General features: G+C 34.7%; 3 protein-coding genes across 3 annotated transcripts; all 3 read right to left on the bottom strand.

The window, feature by feature from the left end:
* Positions 1-1,519: 1,519 nt before the first annotated feature.
* LOAG_00018 (clathrin heavy chain 1) lies at positions 1,520-13,531 on the bottom strand (the record flags this gene model as incomplete). Its single annotated transcript, XM_003135559.1, has 30 exons — positions 1,520-1,689; positions 1,894-1,969; positions 2,454-2,675; positions 2,761-3,041; positions 3,196-3,328; positions 3,427-3,576; positions 3,757-3,924; positions 4,119-4,226; positions 4,527-4,849; positions 4,968-5,160; positions 5,446-5,629; positions 5,782-5,927; positions 6,259-6,381; positions 6,555-6,789; positions 6,924-7,066; positions 7,218-7,436; positions 7,700-7,951; positions 8,098-8,258; positions 8,415-8,556; positions 8,871-9,059; positions 9,270-9,404; positions 9,680-9,838; positions 10,030-10,227; positions 10,514-10,687; positions 11,487-11,600; positions 11,980-12,141; positions 12,390-12,508; positions 12,694-12,843; positions 12,946-13,153; positions 13,490-13,531. The coding sequence occupies 30 exons, from the start codon at positions 13,529-13,531 to the stop codon at positions 1,520-1,522; spliced, it is 5,079 nt and encodes a 1,692-aa protein (XP_003135607.1).
* Positions 13,532-16,521: 2,990 nt separating this feature from the next.
* Positions 16,522-17,036, bottom strand: LOAG_00019 (hypothetical protein; the record flags this gene model as incomplete). Its single annotated transcript, XM_003135560.1, has 2 exons — positions 16,522-16,722; positions 16,899-17,036. 2 exons carry the CDS (start codon positions 17,034-17,036, stop codon positions 16,522-16,524), a joined length of 339 nt encoding a protein of 112 aa, XP_003135608.1.
* Positions 17,037-17,579: 543 nt separating this feature from the next.
* LOAG_00020 (flavodoxin family protein) lies at positions 17,580-19,880 on the bottom strand. Its single transcript, XM_003135561.2, has 6 exons — positions 19,540-19,880; positions 19,163-19,342; positions 18,725-18,910; positions 18,552-18,639; positions 18,137-18,305; positions 17,580-17,745 (listed from the first exon to the last, which is right to left on the bottom strand). The coding sequence occupies exons 1-6, from the start codon at positions 19,702-19,704 to the stop codon at positions 17,700-17,702; spliced, it is 834 nt and encodes a 277-aa protein (XP_003135609.1). The 5' UTR covers positions 19,705-19,880; the 3' UTR covers positions 17,580-17,699.
* Positions 19,881-20,186: the final 306 nt, after the last annotated feature.

Consider the following 20,186-nt stretch of genomic DNA (forward strand, 5'->3'; position numbering starts at 1 on the left):
GCAGGCATACCAAGCGCTTTTTAAATACAATATCTAACATGAAAGTTTGTCGAAAGAGAGAAGGAAAGGGAGAGAGAGAGAGGGAGAGAGGGGAAGAGCAAACATGCAGAAGTTTATCAGGTAGGAAGACATAATCATTTCAATGAAGAGTGTACACTACTGGCTTTACTTTCATTATCATTCCTCTACTAGTATCTCTTTCATATTAAGCACTTTCGATTTCTTGAAATTTCAATTTTCAGTGGAAGAAGCCGATGCTTCTTATCATACCCCTTCCTCCCCTTATGCCTTTTCCGATTCATCTATCCGATATTTCTAAAAGCACAAGCAGCAGACTTTAATATCAGTTCGTCCTGTCGCCCGCTTTACCATCCCTATGGTTAGTACGGTATGGTTATAATTACCCCAATGGTTAGTATAAACTCAGGCCAAGTTTGCCTTGAGTTTAACAAGCAAAATCTGAAGAAAGACAATTGGAATTACTTTCTGTACTTCATCTTCCTCACACTTGTCCGATTTCTAGGAAATCACCGTTAATACCTCTCGCCTTCCTTCAATACAATCAGCAATTTCCTTCTGTTATCTATTTTCTTTCCCATTCAATTCTCCAAAAACCATTATTTCCTTTTTTGCTCAAATGGTTTCGAGAACTCTCAGTAGGACCAACAAGCATACATGCCAATGATGCACCGGGCTTATAAGCTGCTAAAATAACATAGGATTTTTCTTTCTTTTGGAGTATGACATTTTACGAGTAAGAAAGAGGGTAATCGGAACTGTCTAAATAGCCTGTACTTGAAATAATTTCGAGGCTATTAAAATTGTATTGAAAAAGTCAATAAAAAATTTTTATTGTGATAAAGAGAAGAAAGATGATTGGACAGAAAAACAGATCGACGTTTGCTTTACATAAAAGAATAGGGCACTGTGAATATACAGGAAAAAAGAGATACGTATGCATTTAGATTTTGATCTCCAAGGTAACACAGTGCTGATCACTAGTACATGGTGCATTGTATAATACAAACAAGCATTGCAAATAAAAAAAGTAAATAAATGATCACAATTTTAACACATCTTATTCTTATGGGCTGTATCAAATGGATCGAAATCAGGAAAAAAAAAGTAAAGTAATTAATTCTGCCTCTGCCTCAATGCTCTTCATTTATACATGATTTCCAAAAACCCCTGGAACATTTTGGAAATTTCGATATCCCACGATTGTAATAAGAGAACAGTAACTTTGAAAAGATCCATTACTTTCCTTAAAAATTCATCTACAAGAGATCTATATTTCTATCACTTGAAACCTATTTTTAATGCTTCTGTAACATAGTAAAATAGATAATGGAAGTTAACTTTCTCGCATCCATTTTCAAAAAATGATCACAAGAAATAATAAATAAAAAATGAAATAAATTCGCTTTTTAACAACAATAACCGATGCTCGTTACTACAGACCAATCTCAGAACAAAGAAACGAATCAATGCTTTACGTCTGAAAGAGACGTATCGGTAACTACATAGCATACGAACCACTTGGATACATCGGTGTTCCATAAGCATTCGTTGCTGATGAAGCACCAATGTAAGGACCGCCAGACACTGCTGCTCCGTATGTTCCAGGCATTTGTGGCACCGAACCTATCGATGCACCCCCCGGGAATGTCAACATTAATTGTGGTTCCACTGCAAAATATTTTATTTATTGTAAATTCAGCATTCATCTACACTAACAATTGGTCACTAGAATTTTCCAAGAAATACTGAGATAAAATCGACAATCGTCACACATAAATCTCTAGTAAGCTCCAGTAATAATTAAAGCTTCATCAACTCCCAAACACCTAGAAATAAGAAACTCGTTGCTCGAAACCCATATAAAACACTAACTCATGCTTCCATTTGGTTGCTGATTTCCTTGAACTTCTTCTTTTCTCTCTGCTTCAGCTCTTTCCAACTTCCCAATCTAAAAATACATTACTCCTTACTACCAGTGCTCAAAAAAGAACGAAACTTCAATAAGTGAACATACAAGCACTTAAATTATGTATCACTTATTAAACTGGTTATTAATTTACTAATCATTTTCCTACTGTCTTCATATAAGTTATATCTTGAAGTGTTAAGTTGCGGAATAAAACTCAGTAACCAAGTTCCTTACTAATAATTTATAGAAAAATACACTGCGAACAGGCAGAAATAAATTTCCAGTTTAGAAGGTCAATTTGCACTACACCGACAAAACTTGACTTCACATATTTAAAATCATCATTTTTCATTATCTTCGACAAAGGTTTTTCCACCTAACCAGTGAGTGTTAAGGTCAAATTAAACAATGTCAGTAGATAGTAGTAATCAGTACCGCTGACAAACTATTACCAACATGTTAATAATATAACTGTTTGAAGAATATGCACAGTTTTTATTAAACGTTTATGAATAATATATACCCTGCTATGATAATCGCGCATCACTTGAATCATGTAAGGCATCGCAAAGTCCATAATCTTGTGTTTCCATGCTAATTCCAATATAACATCTGGGTGCAATAAGTCATACATTTGATAAAGTGAAGCTGCAAAGCAATCGTGCAATTTATTTTCGAGGAAATACGCTAGCAATTCTTCAGCTATTTCAGGTTGTCGCGACTCCGCAGCATATTCCATTGCATCCTGAAATGTTAAGTTTTTAGGGTATTTAAAACCACAAACCTAATATTATCGAATCTGAACAGTTCAACTCAAACTACTGACTCACCTTGTACAATTTGTCCTTCTTGCAAAGCTCAACACTTTGCTTCCACCTATTGTTCCCCCTGTACAAATACGCAGATATGCGTCTAAACTCAAGCAATTCGTGTTTCTCAAGTTGTTGGGCCAGGGAAATATTATCAAAGTTGTCATAAGCATCAATAGAAGCGCGAAGGCCAGCATAATCCTCCTCATCAATGAGCACCTGATTTAAAGCCTCGTTAACCGACTTGTTATTTTGAGTTTGCACCTGACGTAAATAAGGTTTCACGAGAGGCAGCTGATTCACTGAAACCAAGCAAATAGACAAAGAATTAATATCACTTATATAAAAACATTACTACTTACGTTATTTCTAGTATTACTGATACTAAAATTAGCTACTAACAAATTCGACATAATATTTGGGCAATTAGAATTTCTCAAAGGACAAAAAACAAACACTTGGCAAAGAATGATACAGTTCGTGAATGATCAAGTCGTGGCGTTAACACAAGAAGTAAATCATTCAACAGCATCGGCTTATAATCCAAATAGAATTGCATTGCCTTATAATATAGTTCAATATTTGCTACCTATAAAAACAACTATAATGATTCCTTTCTTTTTCACAGAATAATTTGAATTCTACAAAAACAGTAATAGAAATTGAAATGCATCACATATCAATTACCTTAGTAATTACTTCCTTGAAATGTTGTTCTCGCCATGCTTCCGCTGGATGTTGCATCATCGTTTGAGCAGCGTTATCGTATTCTTCGTATTTATCATAAAGAAAGACAAGTTCGGACCACAAATGAGCTTGTTCCGCAGCACGCAAAACCTAAAATGCAATAAAATTTTTTCCTCAATTAAGAAAAAAAATGTGGATTAACCTAGAGCAGCTAACGATATTCCACTTACAACTGATGGGAAAAAAGTTCCCGTTTTTGTTCCTTCTTCATTGAAGTGAATTGAACAAGTTCAAATCGAAAAACCAGAAATAAGGAAAACACAAATCCACCTTCGGTATATTTACTCGACTCCAGAATAGTTCAAGATGCTCACGCATTTTCTCTGCTTTATATTTACTGTAAAGAATTGCCAATTCAGTAAACATTCCCATATGTGCTCTTTCCAAACCCAATGCTGCTTCTAACAGACCAATTAATTCTTCAAAGTATCCTCGTTCCTAAAATAATCCACCCATTAATATATCTAAGAAAGCAATGGCTTTTAGACAGCAGGTGTTCCTTTTCCTTTTTTAACTCTTTAATCCAAAAAAAAAAACACAGAAATCTAGAACAGAAATTAAAATATATCTTAAAATTTCATAACATTTAAAATACAGCAATAGAAAAATAAAAACCTACAGTAAATGCAAACCTGATAGTAATTGATTAATTCCTCCAGCTCATCTGCATGTACGACAATGTGAAGGCCGCACATCTGTGCCAAACGAAATTCTTCGTTATCAACGCAAGCAAAACAAACCTGAATAATTCAGTAAATCCAAATTTGCAAACGCATTAAAATCTATCAGTCCAAGACAGATGCATCTTTGTTTTGTGTCTTTTTACATTTTGCGAAATTTAATTACAGCATTACTACTAATTGTTAGCAAATCGTTTTGTATTCAAATTCAGTTGACAAGGAACTAATGTTTTCTGCGCCGAATATATACTTAATCCGTTTGTTAATTAGTAACATATTGATATCCATTCCATCTCTAATTCGATAATTAACAAGCATAATGTATAAAAGCATCGAATATTATATTATACATAAACTTACTTGTTTCCATGTTTTCGTAGAATTTGCTTTACGAGCAGCATCAACTGCACCTTGAAATTCGTTAAGCCGAACAAGTGTGACCGATAATTTAGCAAAATTCGATATATTGTTATGAAGAATTTTGGCTGCTTCGTACATCCCGCTCTCAAAACATCGATCACCTATCTGCTGAATCTGAGCATGATTAGGCCCCGAAATGAACTCCTCCAGGTCAGCAAGACGATTTGTTTTCGCGTAAGCATAGACAAGTTCTGTTTCTATATATGATTCCCTCGATTTTTTTCGTGCCATCTGCAAATATCGAACCAAATCCTCCCAGTTTCCTGAAACAGTTAATGTTACTGGTTGCGTGGATTGAGCTGTCTCATAATTACGAAACTACCAGAAAGCATTCGATCAAAGTATTAAATCAAAAATCTATATTAATAAATAAACGCTAACCAGTCTCAGAACATTTGCTCACAACTTCCATATATGCAGTGGGATCATCGGCTTTAATGAATGAATCTACAGCTTCTTTTACTAAGCCTTCCTTCAGCTGCGCTTTTGCCAAAGATGCCCAAACACCAGGTTCATTACATCGCTCCGCGAATTCGTAAGCGCGATCCAAATTGGATACATTATCAATCAGCACCTGCACTGGGGCGACTTTTATTACAAACAGTAACTTGGTTCAATAGTTAGATTTAAGAATTCATTTTACATAAAACAGGACATCTTCAAATCAATCATAAACTGGAAAAAACATGCTAACCCAAAACAAAACGCTGAACGTGTAACCTTATTTAACAAATAATGGCTTAAGTTTGGGAAAATAATGGGCTATTTTACACCACTAAATTCGAAACAGCGCAATAATACAACAGAAAAGACGAGTCAGTTATAAATGGAAATAAAGGTGAAACTACGAAAAGCTAACATTGACTGCTGCAGTATTGACATCAAATTTTTTGAAAATGGCAAATGCTTCCTCATATAATTGATTCGAAACAGCAATATTAGCGATGTCCGGTGCATCGTAATTATCCAACTTCTGGATGTACTCCATAACACGTGTACGATCGGCTTTAATTGCTGTCAGAATGAGCAAATTTTGAAGATTCCTGCAACATCATTTTAAAAATTACTACGCGAAACACAATGAAACTTACTAATCATAAAAAACCAAACAATTCACGAAGCACCCAAAATTTTACATTCCAATACAACCTTAAAATGGCTACCAAATTTAATTTATCATTGCAAGAAGAATTACCTATGCTCTGAAAAGACAGAGTTGTCAAGTACGATTTTCTCCAGTAACTCAATTAACTCATTCGGCAAATCAGCAGCCATAAATGCTTTTACTGTTGCCGAAATATCCTCTGGATCTTGAGTTTCCGATAAAGCCGTTTGAACTACCTGGAAATCAAGTTATCATTATGTTGTTAAGTAAATCACAAGTGTCTGAACCCATTTAAATCTTCTCATCAGACACTTATCAGATTCCTTTCCAACTCTTTTTAATTTCTATATTTTCTTTTGAATAGGCATTCAATACTTTATATCATGGACCAAGTTCTCGCCAAAATTACATGAGTATGCAGCACAGAAATATACACACAAACTAACATCAAGTATGAAAATCAGGAGAGAGATTTCACAGCATTCTCATGTAAACAATTCGGAATCACACTGCGCATGTCCATACGCGAAGATGAAAGCTTATATAAAGAAAATTTTCAAAATAAACCTGATCAATCAGCTGCCTCCTGTGTTGATTGTCTTCAGCCAGTACCTGAGCCCAAAGTGGAAAGTCACGACGTTTAACTAGGTAACGCGCCAAATTTTTAAAAAGTGAATTCTCGTTACACACCTAAAAATAAACTTCTGAGCCGTATGTGTCAAAATTTGAAGGCAAAAGTTCGTGTAGAGAATAGAATTACAAAGTGATGGTAAGGAAACTTTCATGTTAAAGCTCTCTTTTTCAGCAGTACGGCACAAGAAAAAGATGACAACGGTATTGATATATAAAAGACTGAAACTTACATTAACAAGTTCGGCATCACATTGACCACGTTCATATGCGAGACAAGCAAAGTGTGGGTCTCTTTTTTCACAATATTTTCCGACAATCCGCGAATCATAATACGGATTTTCACGAAGAAATCGTTCAGGATTATTATTGGCGTCAATGTAGATCTTGGCAAGGGCATTATGCGTTGCTGGATCAGTGGATCCCTCTTGAACACGCATTTCTAGCCATGGTGCCAATAGTTTCAATCTAAAAACCAGCATTATATATTTCATACTGCTACAGCAAAAATCAGAGAACAGGAAAGTCACAGTTCACTTACTACCGTAACTGTCGCAACAATATACCTTAAATTTTGTCGAGTAAAAAACCCGAAAATGAACCTATTCCTCTTTTCGACTTCTTCAACTAGTTCGTCGATATCAAATTTTCCTCTTGTATTGATTATGAGCTGTTTGATTGCATCTTCCGAGCAATCCACATCCAACAAACCACCAACAACAATAGGTAATCGTGCTGGATTTACCTGAACAAACGCAGATTTATGCAGCTGTACCCTCAGCATCAAAAATGGGGCAAGAAGTTTGGAAATTTGTAAAAGAAAAAAGTACAGTCATATGCTTAGCTTTTTCTGTCTAACGGCAAAACTTCAGTGATATGAATGAATGAAAGAGAACCTTCTGCACGAACACTTCGATATATTTTTGCAGATTGTTCCGATAAAGATAAAGGACAAGATCGTGTACCATATCATGTCGATCGCATACAATAATTAAAGGCAACTGGTCCGTTAATTTAGCCTCTTTTAAATAATTCTTAACTCGTTCTGCTTCATAACAGTTCGATTCACGACAAATTCTTTCTACCTCCTTAATTTGTCCAGTTCTAGTAGCAGCCTGCAATAAAAGCTAACTTTCCGCATCCTACTTTAAATATACACTATTACTGCTTGGTAAAGTATCTTTTATACACTTATTAATAATTACTTGAAAACATTCCTCCACCTATTCTCATTAATGCAAATTACATCTGTGCATACTAACCACACACGAAACATTATGCATGTCAGTGACCTGAAGATTGCCATGATTTTCTAATCATTCCGTGCAATCAGTTATCTTCAGGTTCTGGCATTATTACCTTCCTGATCATAATATACCTGTATGTATTTGAAATGGACTTCAGGATCTTGCGAGAAATTGACAATAGATCCTAAAAAGTAAAACAGTCCTTCGTAACTTTTGAAGGACTCAAACAGGTCAATGAGCGCATGGGTGGTAAGCTGTTCATGGTATTTGGTAGCTATTTGCACAACAATCTGCAAGTTCTGCCGCATGTTCGTTTGTAGCATCGCTTTCAAACATTCCAATGAATCTTCCACTGACAACTGTCCAAAGTAATTCACCAACCACTGCAATTACGCATATTTTTGAAGAATGGATCGAAAATTTGCTTCTTTTGTCATTAAAAAGCGTTTTTCAAGTATATGTGCTCGGAGACCTAAGTCACTTGTTTAATTTAGTATAAAAATTTATACAAGTAATGTGAAAAGCGAACATCAGGTTTGAGATGCTGAGTGTGAACAACTGTTCTTTTGATATCATAGAGGTCGGTAAAGTGCTCCAATGCTCGTTGCAATAAACCAGCTTTCTCACACAATTGTCCAATTGTTGCACGATCGTAATGATGGAACATCTGATTACCTAATATTGCATCTGCTACCTAAAACTAATGAAAAAAATTAGTGAAAGAAAGCAATCTCAAAACCACATAATAATTCAACCCTTCATCGTGATCCAATTCCTTCAGAAAGACAAATGAGTGAAACGCTGGGGCAGATCAAATGGTTAGTCTAGCTCTTTCAATTTATATACTAATCTGTGGAGCATAAAGAAGATTCATTTCAAGCAGTTTTGTTTGAAGATGTCCCTCGGACTCCTTATCACTTTTTAGCACTTCAAGCAAGAACGATGTACACGGTTGTACTGCCTGCACTTCCTCGAAACATCCAACTATCTGTAATTTGAATCATCGTCATGCTATTAAAAAAAAGAAAAATTATCAAACATCTCATGGTCATGCTGCAAAATGAACCAAGACACAACGCAATTAAATCACGAATTCAATTAAAAAATACTCGTCCGTTATTTTATGGAGCAGAAGTGCTAATTTTATTAGATTTCTATTTACATACACGTGAGTACTCTTCGTATTCATATAGCCTTTCATATTTACATAAATTATATACTTAACTTCATAATCACCATTATATTTATGAATAAAATGTCTTTCGCAGAACTGTTCCCCAACTAAACTGCCATGCAATTTACCTGGTTAATATCGACTAAAGGCTCATTTTCGCCTTCAGACACAAGCATCTGTGCAAATTTAGCTCCCATCTCCGGATTCGAACGTAGTACTTGTCGGAGTTGAAACAAATAGTCAGGCTCGAAGTTCACTTTTTTAGCATATAAAATAATTTTATCAAATTGTCCTGTTTCAGCGAAGCATTGGACAACCTGTTAGATAAGTTTTGGTTTATTCATCGGCAATATTCTATTGAAATAATAATGATTAATTACTTCGTTTCGAATGTCAGTCGAATTTTTTAATGGATTAGTTTTTTCTTTTTTCTCTTTTTTTTTTTTAAAATCATAAAAGCGATAACTGCGAAAGACTGATCTAATAAATGTAGTTCATCAGATATATTTATATATCAGCATGCAAACCTTATGAGGGACGTTACCACGAAGGTAAACAGATAGTGCAACATTGACATCATGTGGACGGACCAAATCACCTAATTCTTCACTGCATTCAAGTTTTCCCTCAGTAAGCCATTTCTCCAACAACTGTTTTCTTCCCTGTAAATTGAATTAAAAAGCTGATATGTAACGCATTCAACAGATACATATTTGACCAACCAAAATTTTCAATTTTCAAAATCTTTACAAACTTTTTGGATTGTTTGTAGCTTCCTTCATAAATTTCACGGCTGTGAGTGAAAAAAGAATCACACATCTGGACCTCCAAATAAACATTTATAACAAATAAACTAAATTCACTATCGTTTTCATTAATTTCCTGACTTCCGCCAATTTTCTGGACTACACCAATCATTAAAACAAAGAAATTTTACCTGTGCTAGCACTGGTCGACACAGCTCCAACGTTTCATACTTATTCAGCTGCCCCTGATCAAGTAATATCCCAAAATACTGAAGCAGAGGACTTGGTCCACCACCAGTATGTGGACATTGCTGGAACTTCTGGATTGTTTGTGGTGTCCTTAAAATTCCCTGCAACAACAACCATTCTACTGGTTGTAAAGGGAAATGTTCTCATTTTTCAGAAAATTAATGCAAATCAATCATATACTGAATAAGCGTCAAAAACCAATCAAAAATCTGAATCCATAACACTGACTAATCAATCTGTAACATAGTCGAAGCAACCGGATTTGAAATACGCAAAAAAAGAAGACAGTCACCTGAGGAGCAGTAGCAGCAACTTTTGCAGCTTCAGCATAGTTTCCATTACCGAAAAGTAAATTGAATTTACGAACAAATAATTCTTCAGCTCCTGGAAGATCGCAACGCACTGCTAGTTTCAACGCAAGCTCCGGATTTTGTAACGTTTGTGTGACGTATGGGATCATATTTTGTTCATCAATACTTACTGAGAGAACCTAAAAATACATAACGTGGGCCTTGTTTCAGGATATAGAAAACCACGGTAGCACAGTGTTAAGCACAATTTGCGGTAAATACCATTGTAGCTATGAACAGTAAATCATTTTAAAAATTATTAAGATTAGTTAAGATTGTCTGAGTATAAAAGTGGGCGCACATGGATTAAGCAAGATATTTTTATGTTGCTTTCATTTCAGCTGCACGATTAATTTACATCAGTCATATGTTGGTTGGTGGAGTTGATAGCAGCGGACATAAGTATTCAGCAGATAGAAATAATACCTGTCCTTTCCGATTTACTCCAATTATTCCTTCAGTAGCAGTATATTCGGCAGTAACGAAGACAGTCTCCGATGAGATCCGATTCATATAAATACATACCGCTGTCTCGATATCATATAAATGTACATAACCATATTTCGTCACCAGATATATGATACCGTGTTTTGATGAAGCCTATAATTTCATTTCTTTTTTATTCCAGTTTTGAATGTTGGATTTACAAATTGCTCAATCGTATATAACTTAATGAAAGCAGCCAACTGCTGAATTTTGAAGTTTGAGGTAAGAAATTTCATCCCATCTAATTTCTTCCGATAAAGAGAAATTAAAGTAATGAAAAGTTTATTCTTATCCTTACAGCGGCAGAAAAACCACCAAGTAAAAATTTAACTCGAAAAGGTGCAATCTGTACAAGCAATGTTAAATACAATCCAAGGTTAACCTGTTATACCAAGTCTGTTTTAAGTAGTAGAGAAGACTTTTTTTTTTCTCCCCCTCTCTCTATCTCTACCTTTCCATCTCCGTCATACCCTTGATACCATTCAAGTTTCAGTAGATGCAAAGGCTTTTCTCAGAAATTTTGATCGTCATAAATATTGGTAATATTTACCGTTTAATAATAGTATAACCATAATGAAATAATGACTAATTAACAAAACTGAGGAAGTAAATTCAAGATCTAAAGAGACCATACGTTTTTCTTGGCTCAGTGGTAATTTTTTATTTGAAATGTTTGCCATATTATAGGCAAAACCGACCCAAGCTTTTGTATATACTGTTGATATAACTATAAAGATGATTTAATTTCATCATATTGAATTGAAAGAAAACATTATACAAAAGCAAAAATCAGTGCTGTTAAAATGAGTCTCTCTTTTCTATAATGCAAGTCACAGCACAATATTTTGATTCTTGCTTCCAAACTGTTCCATACTTACTAGTTTGCACCAGACTATAAAAAACCCGTATATACCTGCATTGCTACCGGAAAATCAGTAGCAGCTTCAGCTGGATAATACACTTCTACCTGTTTCTTCTGGAAAGGTTGATTACCAGCTGGTGGGCTACCTATCTCGATAACATGAAGCTGAAATAATCAACCACTGATTTATAACTGAAGCATTAAAGCAAGCTAATCAGAGATGTTACAAGCTTCCTGTGGGAAGTTAAGAGACATCAAGCAAAAAGAAAAGACAACAACTACTGCTAACAAAAGATCGAAACGTTCGCATGTTGTAAAATATGTTGCATTTGGCGGAAGACATACCATCAAGAAATTTGATAACATGCACTATAAAACGCACAAACAATTTACCCTCCCTCGACCGAACAACTTTTTCAGAAATCAAAAAAAGCTGTGCCTACGGGAGGATTACACAATTTACAAACTCTTCCTACCGATACAGAGGTAATTTTTTCTAATCATTTTATCCGTTAAGGTTTAACAGATAACAAAAGATGATAACCTTTCCGCCTTGTGCGGTTCGAACGGAGAAGCAGAATAAATTACTAGGATGTGGATTTCCTTCAATTTTAAAGCTCACGAAGCATGCTGCATGTCCTTCAATTGGCTGTGATACCTTCCTCTCCGTACTATATAACTGCATTGCGCCAACCACACGATTATCCTGTGTTTAATGATAACTTATATCTTACTTGAAATTTCAATAACGGTAAATCGCTCAAAATGGAGATAAATGCAGAATTTAAACGAGCCAATAATGTCCATTCACCATGTTTTCCAAAAACTGAGGATGAACTCGTATATGTTTGCAAAAATTACGAAAAAAATTACGATATATAAAATCACTTGTATATTGCGCTGCAATTAACATTCTTAATAATACAGAAGACAACTAAGGTTGGTAAAGAGTACCTTAGCAGCAATTCCAATCACCAACAACCATTTGCATTCCGCGTCTGCTCGATAATTAATTATCTGGAATCCACTTAATGTTGAATGCCTTTCAAACATTTTTACAGGAGGTGAGTCACCTGCAAATTGAATTTCGAGATATATAAAACGAATCTATGAACGAACTAGTGGAAGCTTAACTAGGAAGAAGACAAGATCAATATATGATTAGCTGAATGTTTAGTTTTTATCAGTTGTTATCATCAGTGGAAGTATATTACGTAGATAGTTGTGCTGCTTCGGAAGAAAAAGATAAAGGAATAACCTTGTAGTGACCAATGATATGCAGCAGTTTCCGATACTAATGCAATTGTATTGACATTGACCCATTTCCAAAAGATCACATCTTCTGGCATATTGTGTGCTTTCATCTTGGCTTTCAGTTCAATGTTGAAAATTTGAAGGGTACGAGATGCTGAATAAATCGTTTTATTATTTTAATAGAACAGTTTAGAAGGAGTTTTTTGTGACACAGATGACCGGACGATAAGAAGGCCTTGGTATTAATAAAACTTACACTTTAAAGCTAGAACTTTTGTTGCAGGATTCATGATCACTGAATCTGCAGTGATTGGTCGGCGAAGAGGACTGTTGACGTCATTCATATCAACAATAACAACTTGAGCATTCTCACCAACTTTTTCTCTCACAACAATAAATTTGTCCGACTCCATCGTTAATGTTGCAAATCCGATATTTGCCGCATTTATACCCAGACTTTGTAACTGAAAAAAGTTGAACTTAAAGCCATAATCGAAAGATGTATACATGCACACTTTTGGCGAGATGATTTTATATTAATTAATCTTACCTTATTAGACTTATACTCCAGTTTCTATATTTTTTTCCGCAGAGAACCTACATTTTCAAGTATGATTATTAGTCCAAGAAGAATGAGCTAATTATGAAATTCGTTAGAAAAGGAAACCAAAAGAATCAAAAGTGAAGAGATAATGTAGAAGTTCCGTTTGTCCATTTTATAATATGGATGCGATTTAACATCTTAAACTATACCACTCATTGTCAGAGTTATGGAGAAAAAACAGACTGAATAAACTCACCAAGACATGTTCCTGAAATTTGATCGGTAGAAGTGAAGACATTGTTGCTGGTTGGAAACTAGTGGTAGGATAAAAGCAGAAAATGTACACCAATTGCACTGAAATTTCACACGGTTTTTTTGGTGCAATTAATGATAAAAGAAAACGAAAACGGAAAACCGTACGGGGAATCGTTCGAAACAATAAGAACAAACATCATTAATTATCTGAAACGAACATACGTAAATTGCTGGAAAAGCCACCCTAAGGAGCCAGTCTTCGTCTCAGCACTCGAAAATGTGTTTCAACTTATTATTTACTATTCATGACTTGCTCTCAATTTCAAACGAATACAAGTCAATGAAAGGAAAAAACAAAACAAAGACGAAAATGAAAAAACATGGAGCAATAAAAGCATTAATTACAATAAATTTGGCAGGATCCATAATTAATTCGTAATTGGCAACTTATACTTGGCTGCTGGTAATTTTAAAAAGTACCACTAATATCACAATGGATACGGTAAGACACAACTCGACAGCTGTATCAACTGTTTGCGCATGTCAATAATTGAAAAACCTAAATACACACCACCAGATTGAATTTATGAAGCCAAGAACGTTATCATCTTCAAAGAATCATTTTCACTTGATCGGAGAGTAGAAAGGCACATGCTAAGCTGTCCCTTGTTTTGTTGTAATATTTTCGCCTTCTGTGGTTCATTTTCATCATGCAAATTACATTCTCCAAATGTTTCGTCTACTCTCCTGCACACTTTTCTTCATATAACATTCATATCTTAAGGCTGAGATAGATAATAGTAAAATGTCGAGTACATTCTACAGCGAATATGTTCACAGACCAACTGCTAATCGACAACTGAGGACCGATGATACAAAATGTTCCCATTCCATTAAGTTAAAAAAAAAAGCTATTTCACACAACCCTTTAAATCCTTAATTAACACCTTCCTCTTATCGAAGAAACAATCTGAGAACAACAATTAGAATAATCTTAGAAGCTACTTTTAACAATTATTTCCATTCGAAAATTTTACTTGCATCTTGCTTCAGTCGCCAACAGCAATGAATGCTGCAATTCGCGAAGAACATATGTAAAAAATAATGATAGTATGATGATAAAAAGAAGCAATTCTCGCACACCACAACCAGTTCTTAAAAACGATGAGTCAGCCATCACTATCATTCAATTATACCTCTACAACTAACACTATAGGAAGAAACAAGTTGAACTCATCCAGCAGATTTATATATCAAATGGAGCAAAATACGAACAGCCATTCCTCAATAGCCAATTCTAAAATTTCATATATGTAAAAGAGTGAATAAAGTCTCACTTCTCTATCATTGTGACAAGTGAACCGGAAATTTTGAGAAAAGCATTTTTTGATTCAGAAATATTGTCCTATAATTTATCACAATATTTTATCCTGGAGAACTTTTTTTTTTTTTTTTTTTTTTAAAGACATAAACAACGACCAGCCAAAGCCTTTGATGGAATGCATCTGAAATGCGATCCATGGAACAGATCAGTCTTCCTCAGTTTGAAATTCAATTATGCTATTAATTTCAGGAATATGAAAGTCGGGAAAAGGTATTTGAAAACATGTATCAGACAAAGTCAGTCTCGTGAATTCGAAATGAAGGAGATCAAAGCATATTTAACTACCATAGACGTCAAGCACTGTTTACTTGCATCCCATAAGCATCTATTTCACAGCGTATACAGCTATAAATCATTTTTACTTTCAACCGTTTATTCAATAAACAGAAACAGACAAAGAGGGAGCAAGGCAGAATAAAAAGTAAGCTGTCTGACGTTCAATTGCAAAACAGTATTAATAACATGTACAGATAGCATTGCCATCTGAATTAAAAGGATGGATAAAGTCTTCCAAACACTGTTTACCGGAATGATATGACTGGAACAGAACAACAACAATATTGTCACTATGGATGATGGCATACGGCAAGAGAATTCGTATGGTAAAGATTAATACATCGACGAAACATGTGCAATTCGCGTTACAGAACCATTCTTCAACAATGATTACATTTTGAGATCCTTACGCATCAGAAACGAAATAGAACAGACAACCAACAGTATGACAGAAATCGTTATGATCGTAATAATTAACTCTGAGTTGCGTTTTAAGTATGTTCGCGGCAGTGGCAAATAAGCATCGTTGAGTTGGATAATCTTGAGGATTTCATTTGGTGAAATCTCAAGAAATGAATGGGAAATGGAGATGATGAACTTTTCTCTCGCGCATTATCAATCCCACCTAATATCTTCTACTTCCTATCAGATCAAACTATGCACGAATATACCATCAAAGTGAAAAGAAAACAACGAAAAGTGTCAAAATGGTGACAAGCCAAGACGAAATCCAAGTGAGCGAGCCACAATGTAATACGCACTAATGATTCTAATATATCTTCATTTGTCGAGTTTCTTAACGTCATTTTCAAGCGCCATCGACCGATTATATTCAATAATTACAATGGAAGGATTATGGAATACTAACAGACGCAAAAACGATCATCAGAAAAGGTTAGCACAAAAAAGGCACAAAATATATTACCATTCCAAAAAAAAAAGACGAAACATTTTCCGACCAACAATTGCTACCGAGGACTACTATACTTACTTGTTGCGCCTACCGTGGTCCATTCGGATGCGTAAATGGACACATAAAAGTCAGCATGTTAATATACTCTATATTCGGATATGACCTATTCCTTCTTATTGATAACATGACTTCTACGTTGAATATTGATCGACATTTGAAAAAAAGTTATGGGTAAGTAAAGGTAAAAGGTAAATACTAAACCAATATTTGACGACGTAATCAACGGTGAAGTTCACGTTGATGTCTAATAACAGGTTTAAGTAACAGGTTTAAACCTGAAAACCAAACCCTTGAGATGTAACAAAACCCAAAAAGGACACAACCAACCAGTGTCAGCATCATCATAGTACTATGTATGTGTGTGTAACCAACGTCCTTCAAATCTACCCATTTCAGTCAGTCAATCCGCAACTCGGCGACATTTCCCCCCTCTCTCTCTCTTTCTCTCTTTGCGTGTCTTTTCGTCTGTCTCTATGATTTTTTCTCTGTATGTACGCGCGTATCTATAGTGACGTGGACTATTCAGCCTGGCTTGTGTGGAGATGACCCAGCTAATGTATGTGTGTATGGTACGTGCATGTGTGCGTGCACTCTTTGCAAGCTATTTGAAGGTACCACATCGGTCAAGTCAGGACATAATTAGGCTTCAGTGAAATGTCCCAACTGCTTAGAGGGAATGGACACTTCCTAAGAGTCATACATATAAGCCTAATAAAATGATTTACACAAGCCAAAAATGACTTGTCAAATCAGTGAATCTCCTTGCTCTGAACCTACCATAGTCCAATTAATTAAAATTGCTCCCGCACGATAAACTGTGTTAAATGATATCCTATCAACTGCTCTTACGATGGGCATGAAAGACTGGATGGGTACTCGTTCCTTCAATACGCGATCATTGACAAACAACACCATCTTTATGTAACATTTTTGTTAATACTACGTATATGCGCATATGACAACGGATAGTTGACGATGTTCTGATTGTTCACTCTTAGAAAAAAGATAAGAAAAAAAACCTGTGCAGTAGTTGTGAAAAGGATAACAGAAAAGACAGTGTATCTTATTGTTCAGTAGCAGGTTGAGGATCAGAGCAATTATATCATCTTTTAACATTTTTTTTAACATTTTTTCTTTCCAACATAACTTGGCTCTCCCTATAGCATGCCAAGGAAAACAAATAATACAACAATTACTTATAACAGCAATCATTACGTAACAATTAAAGTACTACAGAATAAGCTCTTCAGATGGGAGTAAAAGAGAGGTGAGAAGCTCTGATTACAAAAAGTAAAAGAAGATAACGGAGAGAAATTTTTATAAGAGGTTAGAAAATTGGGAAAAATCACAAATTTATGACAGAAAACGCTATGACTACGTATGTATAAGAAAATAGAGTAATACTGAGCAAACAAAACAGTGATACAATTGCTTATATACATACATACACTTGATGCATTGGTCATTTCACGGTTTAATAATCCTTCACGTACGGAACAGTCATATCCTTTCTTTTGTCTTCAGTTACATTTCTATATTCATCAGTGAATATACCGGACTTTCCTTCGAAGATATTCTTCAGTCATCTCCATCAGCATCGTTTTCTGATTCATGGATGTAATCTCTGAAAGAATCCAAATAACAAATATCAAGTGAACGAAAGACAAAAGACAAAAAAAGAGAAAAGACTTAATTTTATTAAACATATTCCATGAACATATAAATAAAATTAAAGAAACGATCACCTACACCCCAATCTCACACGTTGACTGTTTAGTTTGATCTGTTGTACAATCTTTACAGACACACTTCACATTTTGAATAAATAAATAAAATTTACGTCAGAGGAGAAATTTAACTTGAAACAACAAACTGAAATCTTGGAGATTTGTTTTCATATAAAACGAAAAGTTTGTGAAAATAATGGAACTATATTAAAACTATGAGAAAGGAGGAATTACAACAATAACTCAATGAATAAATAAGTTCAGGAAAGATATACATGAAAAGCTTACACATGGTCAGAAAGAAATTCCTGCTCATCGCCATCCGTATCACTTTTATTACTGCTACTCTCACTATTGTAATACCAGAAGCTTCGTGAACATTTTGTAATTCTTGTCGTGTATTTATCCACCACTTTCGCTATGCAAGATGCCCAACCCGCTGCTTGCTTTTCTAATCCTGATTAAGTGAATATTTTGTTGTTCTGCCAAGTTTTACACATTGCATAACATTAATAATACTAATAATACCAGCAGTAATAATAGTAGTAATAATAAGAGAGCAATAATAATAGCAAGAAAAAAGGATGAGTAGAATTTACAAGACGAGTTCGAAAAAATTTTCTAATCTAAGTTCTGCTTCATAATCCTCCATTATTTCCCGTATTACTGACTTTTTCAAAATATAAATGAAGAAGTTGCTTACCTGCTTTCGAGTGGCTGCAAATATAACATAACGGATAAAGAGCAACAGCCCCAATGGAATTTAATCGCCTTGTCAAAGCTCTAGCTACCTACAATTTATTATCAGCTCAAACACATTTATTAAAATAAAGAAACTAGAAGAATATAAAATTGCAATTAGAAAGAATGACCGACTCGGTTATACTGTTTGTGACCGCTACGTGGGTCGCCAATACCGAGAACAGCGAAATGCATTTGTCGACATGGTAAATTAGTCGCTTTCTGGTTGAAAGCCAGATCTTCCAGAAATTCCAGAAACCATTCAGTGCTTTCCAACTCATTTCCGTCAAATGTACAGTCCATCAGGAATAAACCAATACCCTATAAAATGAATGAATAATTTCAATTGTTATGGAAGCACTTTTTTCTATAATGATGCCAACAACAACAACAACCAATCATTTCATTTCTATGCACTGTCAAGATCAAAAAATCCTAATGTTTTGGAATGTAAGAATGTTGTGTTAGGCAATTCCTAATTTCACTAGTACAGCTATTTATAAGTCAATAATTTGCCTTCAAAGGAATGCAATAATTACAATGAATAAAAATACGACAAAGAAAAAACCTCACCCTGTATTTCATGAAAGTCGCCGTTTCAATATCAGCTAAATTAACCACTGGTAATCCTTTGTACTCCAAATGTGCACCAATATGATAAGCCAGCGCTTCAGCATTTCCTCGCCCCTCAGCATAAAATATTGTCACCATTATCCTCTCTAAATCTTCTTCTCGTTTCTGTGATTCACGTTTCTGTAGAATACATTGCAGCAATAAATTTTTAGTATAATTTTAGTTAGCGTGAAGGTAAAGAATACCAAATTTCACAAGATATCTATTAAGAAAAATTCCGGAAAGCATCCACTGTAGAAAACTCCAGAAAATATTTATTATGACTTAATACTATGGCCAAATGTAAGACCATAATTATTAATGGAAGAAAACGTTACCTCAACATAACCAGTGTATAATTTGTGGGCATACTGATAAAACATATACACACATCCAGGCATTAAAATACCAACTGCTGCAGTAACATACAACAACACATCATCACGTTCGGCCGTTCGCATAAAATTAGTCAAGGAGGATCCATGAGCGGAATATGTTGACATTACTTTGTTGTAAACAAAGCAAGTTACTGCTATAATAATGCATAGTCAGATTATATTATCCAACAATTCAACAAAAGCATACAAAGCTATTGTATATTATGTGTTTGAATAGATAACAAAAGCTTAGCTTGATAATGAGGCAAAAAATTGATTAGTAGCTATTTAAAATAAATCAAAATTAGAAACTGCTTCAAACTGCACAATTCCACTACTGCTAATATTATTAACAAAAGATATTATTTTTTCGATATTACTGACGAAAGTAGGAGGGCAATTATGTAATTATCGATTTTTTATTAGCAAAGATTATTTAAAAAAGCAAAGACAAGGATTTTATAAAAACAAATTTTTAAAATAAAAGACATTTCAAAATTGATTTAATTACCTTTGTTACTCACAAATGTATAAATTAGAATTAGTAGAGCAGAGCTGCACATCACATAGTCCAATCATACCTTTCATTATCACACAGTAGCAACACT

Source organism: Loa loa, assembly GCF_000183805.2.
Source record: "Loa loa unplaced genomic scaffold supercont3.4, whole genome shotgun sequence".
NCBI lineage: Eukaryota > Metazoa > Nematoda > Chromadorea > Rhabditida > Onchocercidae > Loa > Loa loa.

Excerpts from the sequence above, each read along its gene's own strand:
- LOAG_00020 (XM_003135561.2), bottom strand. The coding sequence starts at position 19,704 with ATGTCAACATATTCCGCTCATGGATCCTCCTTGACTAATTTTATGCGA. Across the intron at positions 18,640-18,724 it reads GTCACAAACAGTATAACCGA|GTAGCTAGAGCTTTGACAAG; the intron begins GTCGGTCATTCT and ends AATAAATTGTAG. Across the intron at positions 18,306-18,551 it reads TTGCAGCCACTCGAAAGCAG|GATTAGAAAAGCAAGCAGCG; the intron begins GTAAGCAACTTC and ends TCACTTAATCAG.